The following is a 12,301-nucleotide window of genomic DNA, read 5'->3' on the forward strand; positions in this document are numbered from 1 at the left end:
GAATTTATAGCTACATTGAAGCTTATAAATAACTGAAATCAAGACAAAAGCGATTTGGCACGCGGTTCTAACACCAAATCATATAAGAGTAGGTAAACATATTATAGAATGAAATACAGACTCTTAGGTTATTCAAATGATTATGAAAACAAAAATTTCATTCAGGAAATGACGATGACACATCAGGCTTAACTTTTGGCTTCTAGTGAGTTTGTAATAAGGGTGATTTGATTTGAGTCAACATTTTTGGTTTTTAAACTAAATACTTTGGCTTATGATCACAATCTCACCCGAAAACTACAGAAAGAGCTACTACGGAAAAACTACGGAAAGAGCTACTACGAAAAAACTACGGAAAGAGCTAGCCCTGAAGATGTTTATTTACTCGCACTTTGAAGACTTTGGGGTTATAAGAAGTATATTATGTGAAAGATTGTACTTTTCCACGTCTCACGGGGTGGATACAACTGTACCTAATACTCTTTGACATATTGTGCATCATCATACCCATATATCTAGCAGAATAAAAAGTAGGAGCAGTACCTACTTTATTTATGATCACTTGCATTTAAAGTAAATAAATAAAAGCGATGTATTTCAGACAACTTTCAACTGAAAAGTTAGGTGTATCTTTACATAGATAAAAAGCTTTTATTCATTAACTAAATATTTTGTCCTAAAAGCATTAATTCGTATAAACGTCCACTACGTCAATTACAAAAGCAATCTGTTAAAAGCTCACACGGAGCTTTTCAGGTCAAATTAAGTTAAACTTTCAGTTACAGGTGTGGTAACAGTCAAATTACACTTCAGTGCCGTTTCAAATTACTGTTAGTTTCATTAATTAACTATTTGCATGTAGTTAAACATTCTTGCTAATGTTTTGCGAAGTACTAAATTGGATTTAAAACTAGATGTTTATTTATTTTACACCCTATTATCAGGTGCAGTCCTGTTGTCCCCCCTGGTTGGCCCCCCTGGGGGAGCCAACAGGATTTTGAAATCCTGTTGTCCCCCCTGGCTAGGGGAGACAACAGGACTAGATTTTTAATCAATGATTTGAGGACTGTTGTCCCCCCTGGCAAACATTAATTTAAACCTGTGATTTAAACCATATATTTTTATAACATAATTTATGAAAGACTCAAGTGCTTGTCTGAATGCCAAACTGAATACCTACGTCAAATAAAAATTACCATTTTGATAACGGTAAAAATAAGGTGTTGTACCGGCACATGCAGTGGCAGGTAGGTTCCTTATAGGATGTAGACATCCGCTAAGAATGGATTTTATTTATTTATTTATAGAATAGGAAATAATACAAAGGATTCAATAGGATTTTACAAAATTCCACACATAAGGGGGTAAAACGGACTCCACGCTTACAAAGTCGCGGGCGGCCGCTAGTTGAATTCCATATTATAATTATTCCTAATATTATATGCGGAAGTTTGTCAGTATGGATGTTTGATACTCTTTCACGTAAAAACTACTAAAGGATTTTCACTAAACTTTACAGTACTTAGATAATATTTTTTATACATGAGAATAGCATAATTATACTTATCTTTTGCCTACGGCTTTGTCCGCGTAAAATTTTATCGACCACAAAAAAAATCGTTTCAATAGTTTAGGCGTGAAATCATAACAGACAGACTGACAAAGTTACTTTATAGTAAAGATAATTCATAACGACCTGTCAAAAGCAAATAAAGCAGATTTTGGACTAGTCAGAAAAAGTACCGGTACCTACTAACACCTTATTTTTTCGTTATCAAAATGGTAATTATTATTTGACAAACGTTTTCGTATTCAGTTTGGCAATTTGGCATTCAGACAAGTACTTCAGCTTTCATAAATTATGTTATAAAAATATATGGTTTAAATAATGTTTGTCAGGGGGGACAACAGTCCTCAAATCATTCGATTAAAAATCCAGTCCTGTTGTCTCCCCTAGCCAGGGGGGACAACAGGATTTCGAAATCCTGTTGGCTCCCCCAGGGGGGCCAACCAGGGGGGACAACAGGACTGCACCCTATTATCGTACAACGGTAAAAAAATTAAGGATTAGGTATGAACAAAAAGAAGAAGAAAAATTATACAAGAAGCTTGAAAAGCTGGGGAAAAAAAATTAATTTTATGATTTTTTTGTTTTAATGCTGCTATTAAGGACGATAATTTTGAATGCCAATTTTTAGTGAATTAAAATAAAAACTTAAATCGCATGTCAGTGATGTTCATTTGTTAATCGATAAATAATCAAGTGTCATTCATACATTACTGACGTTCGATTTAACGTATAACCACAGAATAATAATAAGTACTACGTACAGAAGTTTTACTTCGCGAAGGTATTTAAAAAAATGTGTACTTAATGTCATTAACAATATGGTGTAATTTAGCCTGTCTCAAGAGTCAAGCACCATTTTGTTGACAAACGTCAGTGATCGGCACTGCGCCGAAGCTATAGGGCTGACTTCGGTAAAATGATGTGACGTGAGGTGCCAAACTGCGGAAAATGGCGGAGGAAATACATGATTTAGCATGAATTATCATGAATAATATTAACTACATATTATTTACCTCTCAGTGTCTTGAGGCAACTTAAAAAAGTACATTCTGTTTTTTTTATATTATTATTTAGGCAGTTAAATACTGCACAGTATTTAGTACACCATTTTCTTTGTTTTCTTCCATCATACACAAGAATACGCGTGCGGCGTGCGTGAGTTAATGTTCGCGCGTATGTGAGGCCTTGTCGAATAGTATCCTGTAGGTGGGCCATCGTGCGTGTTTTGTTTTCGATGTAAACTCACGGAGATGAACAGGCCTGGTATAACGTCGGAAGGCAGTTAGTAATATCAGCACAGAATACATAATATCAGTGGGATTACTAATGGCCACTTAATCTGCTCTCCTGTATGCACCGGCAAGCAATTTGGTGTTCTGATCTTAGTGATGTGCGTATGTAACAGTGAAATAGTAAATGATACCAATAATTCCTAATATTCATACTCCTTTTATTGTAAATAGCAATACAACGTGAATTTTTAATAAGAGGTAAAGTTTGCGAGTTTCTGAGCTTGTAGGAATAGTCTTTGAATCTACTGAACCGATTTTGAAAATTTTTTTATCAATAGAAAGCCACATTTTATGTGAGTGTTCAAGGATGTAATATTATCCCAATAATTTACTTTATGGGACAGAACAAAATTCACGCGGGCGAAGCTGAGGGCAAAAGCCATGTTAAAATAAACAAATTTACATTGAAGGCTATGTTAATTATAAAAGTACATTTTTATTTAATTCCGATACAGCCATTAAATTCGAAACACCAATATTCGATTGCTTACTCAATTCAAAAAGCCGAAACGATCAAACGATCGAATAACGCGTTACCGAATAAATAAGTTATTCGATCGTTTCGCCCATCACTAATTGTAATCAATCAATCAATGGAAGCCTGGCCGCGCCTAATTGCACTATTACAATATCACCACATGAATATTCAAAGGGTGTACAGATGACGGCACGTCAATCTAAACCCTATTCGATCTTATTGCTATTTTAATAGTGGTGAGATTGGAAGAAAATGTATAGCCGATGAGCTGTATACTGTACTTCGCGAAAGGATTTATTGCCTCTATCCATCTCTGTCATTCATGCCAGCAACCCTTGATGAGTGACAGTGACGTTGCACGATTAAGTTTGGAGGTAGAGCACTGAAATTTGAATTTCGATTCGAAAGAAACAAATGAAATAAATAAAAAAGTTTTTCTTTTTCAATTATGGCTTCGCGCGGTTTAACATACATAATGTAACTAGCCAGTGACAAGCTACATACAATTTTATTATGTGAATAATAATATTTTGTATTATTATGCGCAATACTCAAATGATACGATGATCTATGTATGACACTTAAGAAAATGATATTCCTACGTTTCTCTTGACTTTCAGTAAGGATATCGCACTTTGTTGAGACCTCACGCAGACTTCTTGAGAGAAATTAAGGTGCTGAGAAGCACCTTTATGAACCCTTTATGTTTAAGTATATCCACTATCATTACACATTAATATTCGGCTGAACACAAATTTTAGAAAACTCCTCCAACTACGATGCGTACCTAGTTAAGTTCGTTCTTGAGTAATTTTGATACAAAATCAATATTGTCCCAAAATGGGGTTAATTATAATGACACATCGATTTCTCTCAAGAATGCCGTATGTTGATCGTCAAGCCAGTTCCACGGCATATTACCAGTCGGTACGTGCCTCGTTTGTCGGACATCTTAGAAATCTATGACATCACTCGGTTAGGCGTCTGATTTTTATGCAAAAATAACGAATCTATACATGCACTAAGACGGCCGCTTGATTTAGTGGAAACTACGGGTTCCAATCCCATTGAGGGCAAATATGAGCACAAAGCATAACATCGTGACAGTTTTATTTTTGAAATCGCTTTACGAAGCTAAATAACATACAAATAAACGTCGCCGCGGCGTGGCAATACCACTTTGGAACTAAGTCATGTTTCTAACTTTGTCTAGGGGGCAGGGCAGTCTTTTGTATATTCCAGGACAAACTATGTTTACTTTGGGAATAGGAGACTATTAATGAAACAATTTATTCCTTACTAGCTTTCCGCCCGCGGCTTCGCCCGCGTTGAATTTTGTCTGTCACAGAAAAACTTTATCGCACGCGTCCCTGTTTCAAAAACCGGGATAAAAACGATTGTCTATGTCCTTTCCCAGGACCCAAACTATCTCTATGCCAAATTTCAGTGGTTTAGGCGTGAAAGAGAGACAGACAGACAGACAGAGTTGCTTTCGCATTTATTTATAATATTAGTATAGATAGTATAGACAGATTTCAACATAAACAAACACTCAATGAATTTCATTAAAAATGTTGCAATCATTGTTGCTCAACAAACTGTACAATGAACTTGGAGTCATTTACCTGCTACTGTATCGTGCCAAATGAAGATTATGTTACTATCATATCGTTCGTCAGCACAACGCACATTCTGGTTGCAAAATAGACCCTATTAGAACTAGCATAAGATAATAGCACAGTGATTAACTTGATGATGTATCGATCAGATAGCCATCATTGAGTAAACTGTTACGTTTTATTGCGGAAGGATAATAGTTTTATGACTCTTAATAGTTCAATAAACTTAAGCTTATTTTAATGTTTATTTGCAAACTGGAGTTTGCCTACGGCTGTCCTCGCGTTTAGATTCGTCACAGAAGATACAACAATCTTTACATGGAACCCCGGTTGCAAAGCTCTGAAAACTTAGTTATTTATAGTAATAAACGATATTTACGGACATTAGAAATAATGAGTTTCCCATACAAGTTTTTGCCCCATACAGAGTATTTTGGTCAAAGCTACTTGAAAGCTCTGCTATGACCAATGACCATAGAAGGAACAATAATTAATTTTTTCATAAGACCCAAAGTCAAAAAGTTCGCAACAGGCATTTGTTACAATTAGAATAACGTTTTTGGCCACTCTGCGTGTCACAAACTATGTGACGCTGACTGTACATAATGCGATATAGTATGACTATATGTTACCAAAACTGATCTATAATTTCTATTGACAATACACCACTATAATCTATCTACTTATTATAATTCTGATTGTTGTGGTCAAAACATATGCCTGCTCATTAGCATGTTTCGCACATTGACACACTTTGGTCGGTACAAAATGGCTACATTGTCTTGTATCGTGTTGTATAGCCAAGACCCATTAGTGTCCATTAATAATACATGGGTGGCATTAGGTACAATATTAACTATACAAGATTTGCTACATATTAGATGTCAATAGAACGAGTACTTGGTTTTTTGCAAACAAAACTGTTTAAAACTGAATTGAATTCTTCACTGTCATTTCATATTACGGGCCTAGGATTTGCTTAAGATTTATAGACTAATCCTAGTGTGTGCACTTATGTAGTATCCTTGACAAAGTAGTTATTTATTTATAGAAACCAACATTAGGAACGTTACGTACTAACGTTAAAACATAAAGTCATTCCGATTGACTTTAAGCTTACATCTTTCGAATTAGGCAACTGATTTAACAGTTTTCATCAAGAGGTAGATTGATTCAGATGAAAGTTTTTAGATGTACTCGTAGCTATGATTATTTAAGGGTTTGTGTATATTGACAAAAGAAAGAAAGATTTTTTTTATTAATTAATCCAAACTCCTTAGATTTATTATTGGTTGACACCGCATTTGTCATATAAAATCTATATTGCAGCCATGCGAATTGCACCAGGGCTGCAGGGTCAGTAATATAACCACTAAGATAGACATCAGAATATAAGCTATTACCACGGAATATTAATAGCTATTACCTATATACATAATTATGTATAAGAATCTGTGATTCAAGACACGTAAATAATATCTAACGGTCGCCAGCCTCTAATTGAACGTCCGTTGATATCCGAAATTATCATATTACCGGACTTCGGATATTGGCATGCCCGACGCGTTCGGACATTAATAACACATTCCGAGCGTTGTATTAAAAATAAAAGGACCTACTAGTGAAGTCACCAAATTATCCGAAATGTGGGATTAGATGTGATATTTTATTGATAAAATGATGGCAAGGGCATAAAACTTAGGGATGCTAGCCTCCCTTGCCCTTGCCTAAGCAATGGTCAGAGCCGATATCAAATTGAGTGTTTTATACATTAATACTGTATCAATTTGTTTAGTTTTAAAATAACAAAAAAATTAAGGTTCTTTTTCCGGATTTAGCTAGATGGAATTTGAGCCTGCAAATTAATAAGTCCTAATTGGGAACATTTACAATAATTTAACATGATGATGTTTGACCTGAAATTAACTCCAATAAAGTTTAAACCCGTTAATTAAGTAGTATCGAAACAACATTGTAACATACAAATGACTGTCCAACCAAATAACATAGCTAATTAATATTTATCACGCGTCAACATGTCTCTAAGCCCATAACATTTCTTATTAATTTCAATGACCCAAAAACACTCGGACCTTCGCCTCCCACGCGTGGGCTCAACGAATCGGTTCCGTCATCCGGTGAGAGATAAAGAAATAAAGAAACACGCATAATAAAGTCGTATCTAAGCCTATTGAGCTGGCGTCGGATGAATAATATTGTCACACAACTAGTTTAAGATTGTTTTTTGTTTGTTATACGATTGGATAAACGATTTGAAAGTGGTAATCGATTCACTTTGAAATGAACGAGTTGAAAGTGGAGTGGTTTTGAGATGCTAAGTACTTTAACGAATTTAAAATAATCGATTCTTTTGGATTTTTAAGAGAAATACGCTTGAAAATTTTGACAGGTTTGCCAATGTCTCCGTAACTTAGTGGTTAGTGCCGTCAGCTGGCAAGCAAAAATCGTGGTTTTATAAATCTCATATCCCATGGAACCTAAAGCAGTCATTTTTTTTAAGCTTTGAATTCGTTTGAGATGTAAGTATCTAAAAATCCTAATGTAAAAGAATGATCATAAAGACTAAGGTTTTGTTTGAATTTGTGCAAGTTTCCTATGCCCATCATTATCATTGAGTGTAAACCGAACCTACTTGAGTTGCATTTCACCATAAGATATAGAAATCTAATCCTAAAATTTAACTCTAAGGTTTAGGGAAGCAAAACCATCTGGCTACATTACCATAAAAGCCTTCATCGTAAGCAAAAAGGAATTCGAAAGACTTTACGATCAACATTACGTTTTATGGTATCAGGCGTTATGGTGACCAATAACCGTGTATTTATATTGCAGAGGCGAAAAAAGACGTTAAAGCACATAACCCCGGTTTTTGCCGGCGCAATTTCAGTTTGCTTTAGTCTGGGTTAAAAAGAACACGATGCTATTTGGAAGGTTAAACTTAATGGCATCTAAAGGTGAATTTTGGTTCATAATTTTAATATTCAAATCTTAATTTCGAGGTCTTTTAGTCTAACCCAAATTGCAGTCCAGTTTTTTAGATAGGCTAGTTTTGTCAAACAAACAATTATTATAAACGTAATTCAGATTTTCAGGATGGTTTATTCAGATAATACAATGCGTTGTGATCATATACCTACAATTGTATATTTATGACCACAAAGGCTATAGCCATGACGCCAATTAATTCACTATTTGGTCTTCCTGTGATAGCTACCTACAACATGTCGCTTTTTGAGCATGTTATACCTCTAAACTTCCCTTAATAACAATTACTTGCTGAATATGTAGATTTGGCACATGACATCTCACATGCGGTTTGTGGTATCAGTTTATCATTAAGCTCCAATGGGTAAGTTAATCCCAATCAGTCATTATCTAACAGCTTAACGATCAACCTGACGCCGTGTGATAATAGATTACATACAATGTAATGTATAGATTATGGGTAATGGGAAAAGCGAAGTCAAATTATTCACAGCTATTATCCCCATAAATTGACAATCAAAAACTGTTTGAAAATTAGTGGCCAAAGCCAAAATTTTCGGTTTAATCTAATTCAATAATATTTAATTTAGCTTGAAAGCGGTCACACATTTCTCCAAATAATAGCATGTGAATAGATTTCTTATTATTTCTTAGTCAGATAGATAAATCATTCATGAATTTGATGAACGTAGGAATAAAATGTATTACATAATTATTACATTTTGTAGGCCGCCCGCGACTTCTTACGCGTGGATCCCGTTTTACTCCCTTATGAGTTGAATTTTGCAAAATCCCGTCTTAGTAAGCACCTACGTTCTAAAAGGAACCCCCCATGCAAAATTTGAGACTCCTAGCACTTGTAGTTTCTGAGATTTCGTGATGAGTGAGTCAGTCCATCAGTGACCTCTCGCTTTTATAGATATACTAGATTAAGTAGCAAATCTTCTCTGTTGCGGACACCATGGTACGGAGACAATATTGTGGTTACGCCATAAGGGCCCGATGGCCTGATGGGCCCGGGGGTGACATCAGACGCCCACACGCACCCACACTGTTGCACAATTTGATGGAACATTTATGAAAGCAAATAAAAAGCTATCGGTTAGAAGTATAATGCAAGTGTCCATATATGGGCATAACTGCCTTGTGATAGATAGTCATTGGGTAAAGATAATCATACTACCTACCTACTTAATGACTGATATCTTACATTATGATAAATGGATATTGGTGGATTTCTTCATAAAAATGAGACTACAAATTATTAAAATTAGGACCACAAAAATTTTGTTCATGCATCACATCATCGAAATGTAAGGATGTTTACTTCTTCACGTCTAAACGGTTGGTGAAGATCTATGTTCAGTTTGTAGTAGACGTCCTATCATCCTATCAGGCTGAAATGTTGATGAACAAAGAATCCGTAATGCTGGTCCAAAAACATGTCAATTACCTATTATCCTCATTAAAAGAAACTAACTTTTGCTTTTTAATCACGACTGAATCTCACGCTATATCATTTCAAGTCATTGCCTTATGAGAAAAGTGAACTAATTGTTAGTGTGCTAACAATCATTAGTAGTTTTAAGACGATAGATGATTAAAGATTGGCAGTATTGGCACCTTCTAAACATGATAAAAAGCATGCAATTATAAACCATAAGGCATTAAGTTAAGAGCTATGTATTTATACACAAACATAGGTTATCAATGATTCTGAGAAGACATCGACCTACGCGAATTCTTGACGTTTTTGTTGATTGCACAACACGCATGAATGAATGTTATTGAATTGGTCATGTGTAGGCTGCTTTAGCGAAATATTTATAAAACACTTTTAACAACTTGTCGCAAGCTACTTATAGCACTTTGGGTAATCTACATACACTAATAGAGGCAAAGTTTTAAGTGTGTTTGTAGTGTAATCTGTACTAATATAATAAAGGTTTTTATAAGTTTGTTTGTAGTAAGTAAACTCTGGAACTACTTAAGCGATTTCACTAGTAGTCAGCTACATTATTCCTGAGTAGGAACTGAGTTCTGTAATAGACCGAAATCTACAAGGCCCTGTAACTAGGGCGAAGCCGTGGACAAAAGTTAGTCATACGTTGCTATCTCTACTAACCGAACTACCATATAAGGATAGATTTAGTCAATGAAAATTACCTTATCTCAAGTACCTATTGATTCACTAGTGATTAATTGTTATTTATTTATTTAAATTAAATAACCAACAGCGATACATTGAAAATGTTAGTTATAAGATTTAGACTGATAGTATAGACTTACAAGAAATACAACAAAATTGAGCGACAAAAATATTACAAGGGGGTTTTCGATTAATTTAAGAAATCTAGAATATAACTTTATATTTTCTAACTTAAGTGTTAGTGATAACGCGATTTTCACACAGTTTTGTTACAAAAAGTAAAACTGACCTCTTGGATCGGACTCTGGTATACCTCCAAGTGTTACTGCTATAGTGCCCTGAATTGGAGGGACATAACAGCAACTGGAGGCTGTTGGGCCTCGGCTGCCTCTGCTTTTTAACCCTCAACTTGACCACCTCCTCACTTCTCTTCTCTTTGATCGGAGGTTTCTTGGAATCCACGCTCCATCGATTTTGTTTCTCGAATTCGTAGATCCCTTCCAAATTTAAGTGATCCAGTCTATCTTTTATGACGCTGCGCTTGAGCAAATCTGGCGTCATATCCCTTTCGTGTTTTCGGACCTCGATAGGGGAAAGAGGGGGTCTTCGGGGCTCGAAAACCACTTTGGAATACTCGTTGCTTCGCCTCCATAGCCGAGGGGAGAGAGGCCAGAACCGACCGGTTTGCTGTACCGACTCCATTACCATTTTTGATCACTGTGTAATTTCACTTCACTTTGATTTCACTTTCGACTTCATCGACGTTGTAGTTGAAGGAAGTATTTACCCGTTACGTAACAGAACTGGATAAGTACCTTGTAAGTAAAGAATTTAAGTTAATTTACCAATAATTTATAGTTAAACTACCAAAGAACCTCAGACTCTGGGATTTACATTATCAGTCACGATTTAAAAGTCACTCAATGATCTTAGGATGCGCGTGCGTCACATCGAAATGCTACCAATCAACTGCGCAAGATTAAAAATCACAAACCGACAAGCCGAGCCCCCTCCATACAAGTGTTGTGACAACTATCGATAGTCTGATTGTCGATAGTTGGCTTAATTCGCATAATGGTTAATCCAGCACTGGCTAGACCTCGATGCGACTCTGAAAAATTGTCTACATAAAATATCGATAGGATAGTAGACAGATTACACAATAGTTTCAATAGACAATAATTTTGCAACACTAAAGTGGAAAGGTAAAAGTATCGATACTATTGAATTAGACACTATCGATATTTTTACATTTTATCGATAGCATTGTGACATTGTGAGGCCCGGTTTCCACCAAGGCAGAGCGGAGCGGAAAAATGTTTTGAACAACCAATCAGAATGTCATTTAGATTGATCGAAATTGTCAGAAATCTAAACTATTGCAAATTACTGATAGTCGTATCGATTTTGCAACTATTTTTCAAGGCCACGATTGTATCGATAGATTGTTTTATACTATTACTTGCAGCGCTACCTCGTAGATCGTTTGTCACCGATGCAGGTGGCATTATCGATAAGGCTGACTCAGTAGGAAGTACGTGCCTGATGACACTAAAATGCAACACTGGGTTTATTGACCGGGGAAAACAATAATTTCTGGAAGGACCCATCCGACTGGATGTTCTAATTGACTTATTAAAATGGGTTTTACGTTTTTGCTTACGAGTACCTAGTTGTTTCAATTCACGAAGACGAAGTCGAGTGAGCTTTACATGTGTGGTGGCTCGCTACTGTTCGATTTTCAAAAGTTTTGACAGACATTACACTAATATTATCCTATCATACACAAGTAACGCTCACTCGCCTTCGTGAGTTGCAAGAACTATACTAATTTTGTATCTGTAGATATATGCCTATCTCTGGGGTATGTTTTTTATTTGAATGCGGTATCCTTAAAACACTGGTATGCTATGTTTATCACACTAAGTTTTTTCCACAAAGACGAAGCTCTTGACCTGCATCTCATCTGATGGCAAGTGATGATCAGGCTCGAAGGTGGAAGCGAGCTTCACCCAGAATCCCCAACCACAGAGGACCTGGCTGTCTAACCTCTAACTAGCGGAACACAACAATGAATATGTCACCGTAAAAATTGTGAATTCCGTCAGATTATAATCTGACGTAGTTAAATTACGATCTAACCTTTTTTTTTTACGGGGAAAACTGTTAGTTTACAATCTAACGCGT

General features: G+C 35.8%; 1 protein-coding gene across 1 annotated transcript in view; it reads right to left on the reverse strand.

Annotated features, from left to right (window-relative positions):
• The window catches only part of LOC135082908 (focal adhesion kinase 1), an 82,817-nt gene that overhangs the window by 48,346 nt on the left and 22,170 nt on the right, over nt 1–12,301 (reverse strand). The window contains exon 2 of the mRNA XM_063977676.1: nt 10,404–10,929. Coding sequence (XP_063833746.1) covers nt 10,404–10,822 — 419 coding nt within the window. The 5' untranslated portion in view covers nt 10,823–10,929. The remainder of the gene's footprint in view (nt 1–10,403; nt 10,930–12,301) is intronic.

Source organism: Ostrinia nubilalis, chromosome 22 (genome assembly GCF_963855985.1).
Source record: "Ostrinia nubilalis chromosome 22, ilOstNubi1.1, whole genome shotgun sequence".
Lineage (NCBI taxonomy): Eukaryota > Metazoa > Arthropoda > Insecta > Lepidoptera > Crambidae > Ostrinia > Ostrinia nubilalis.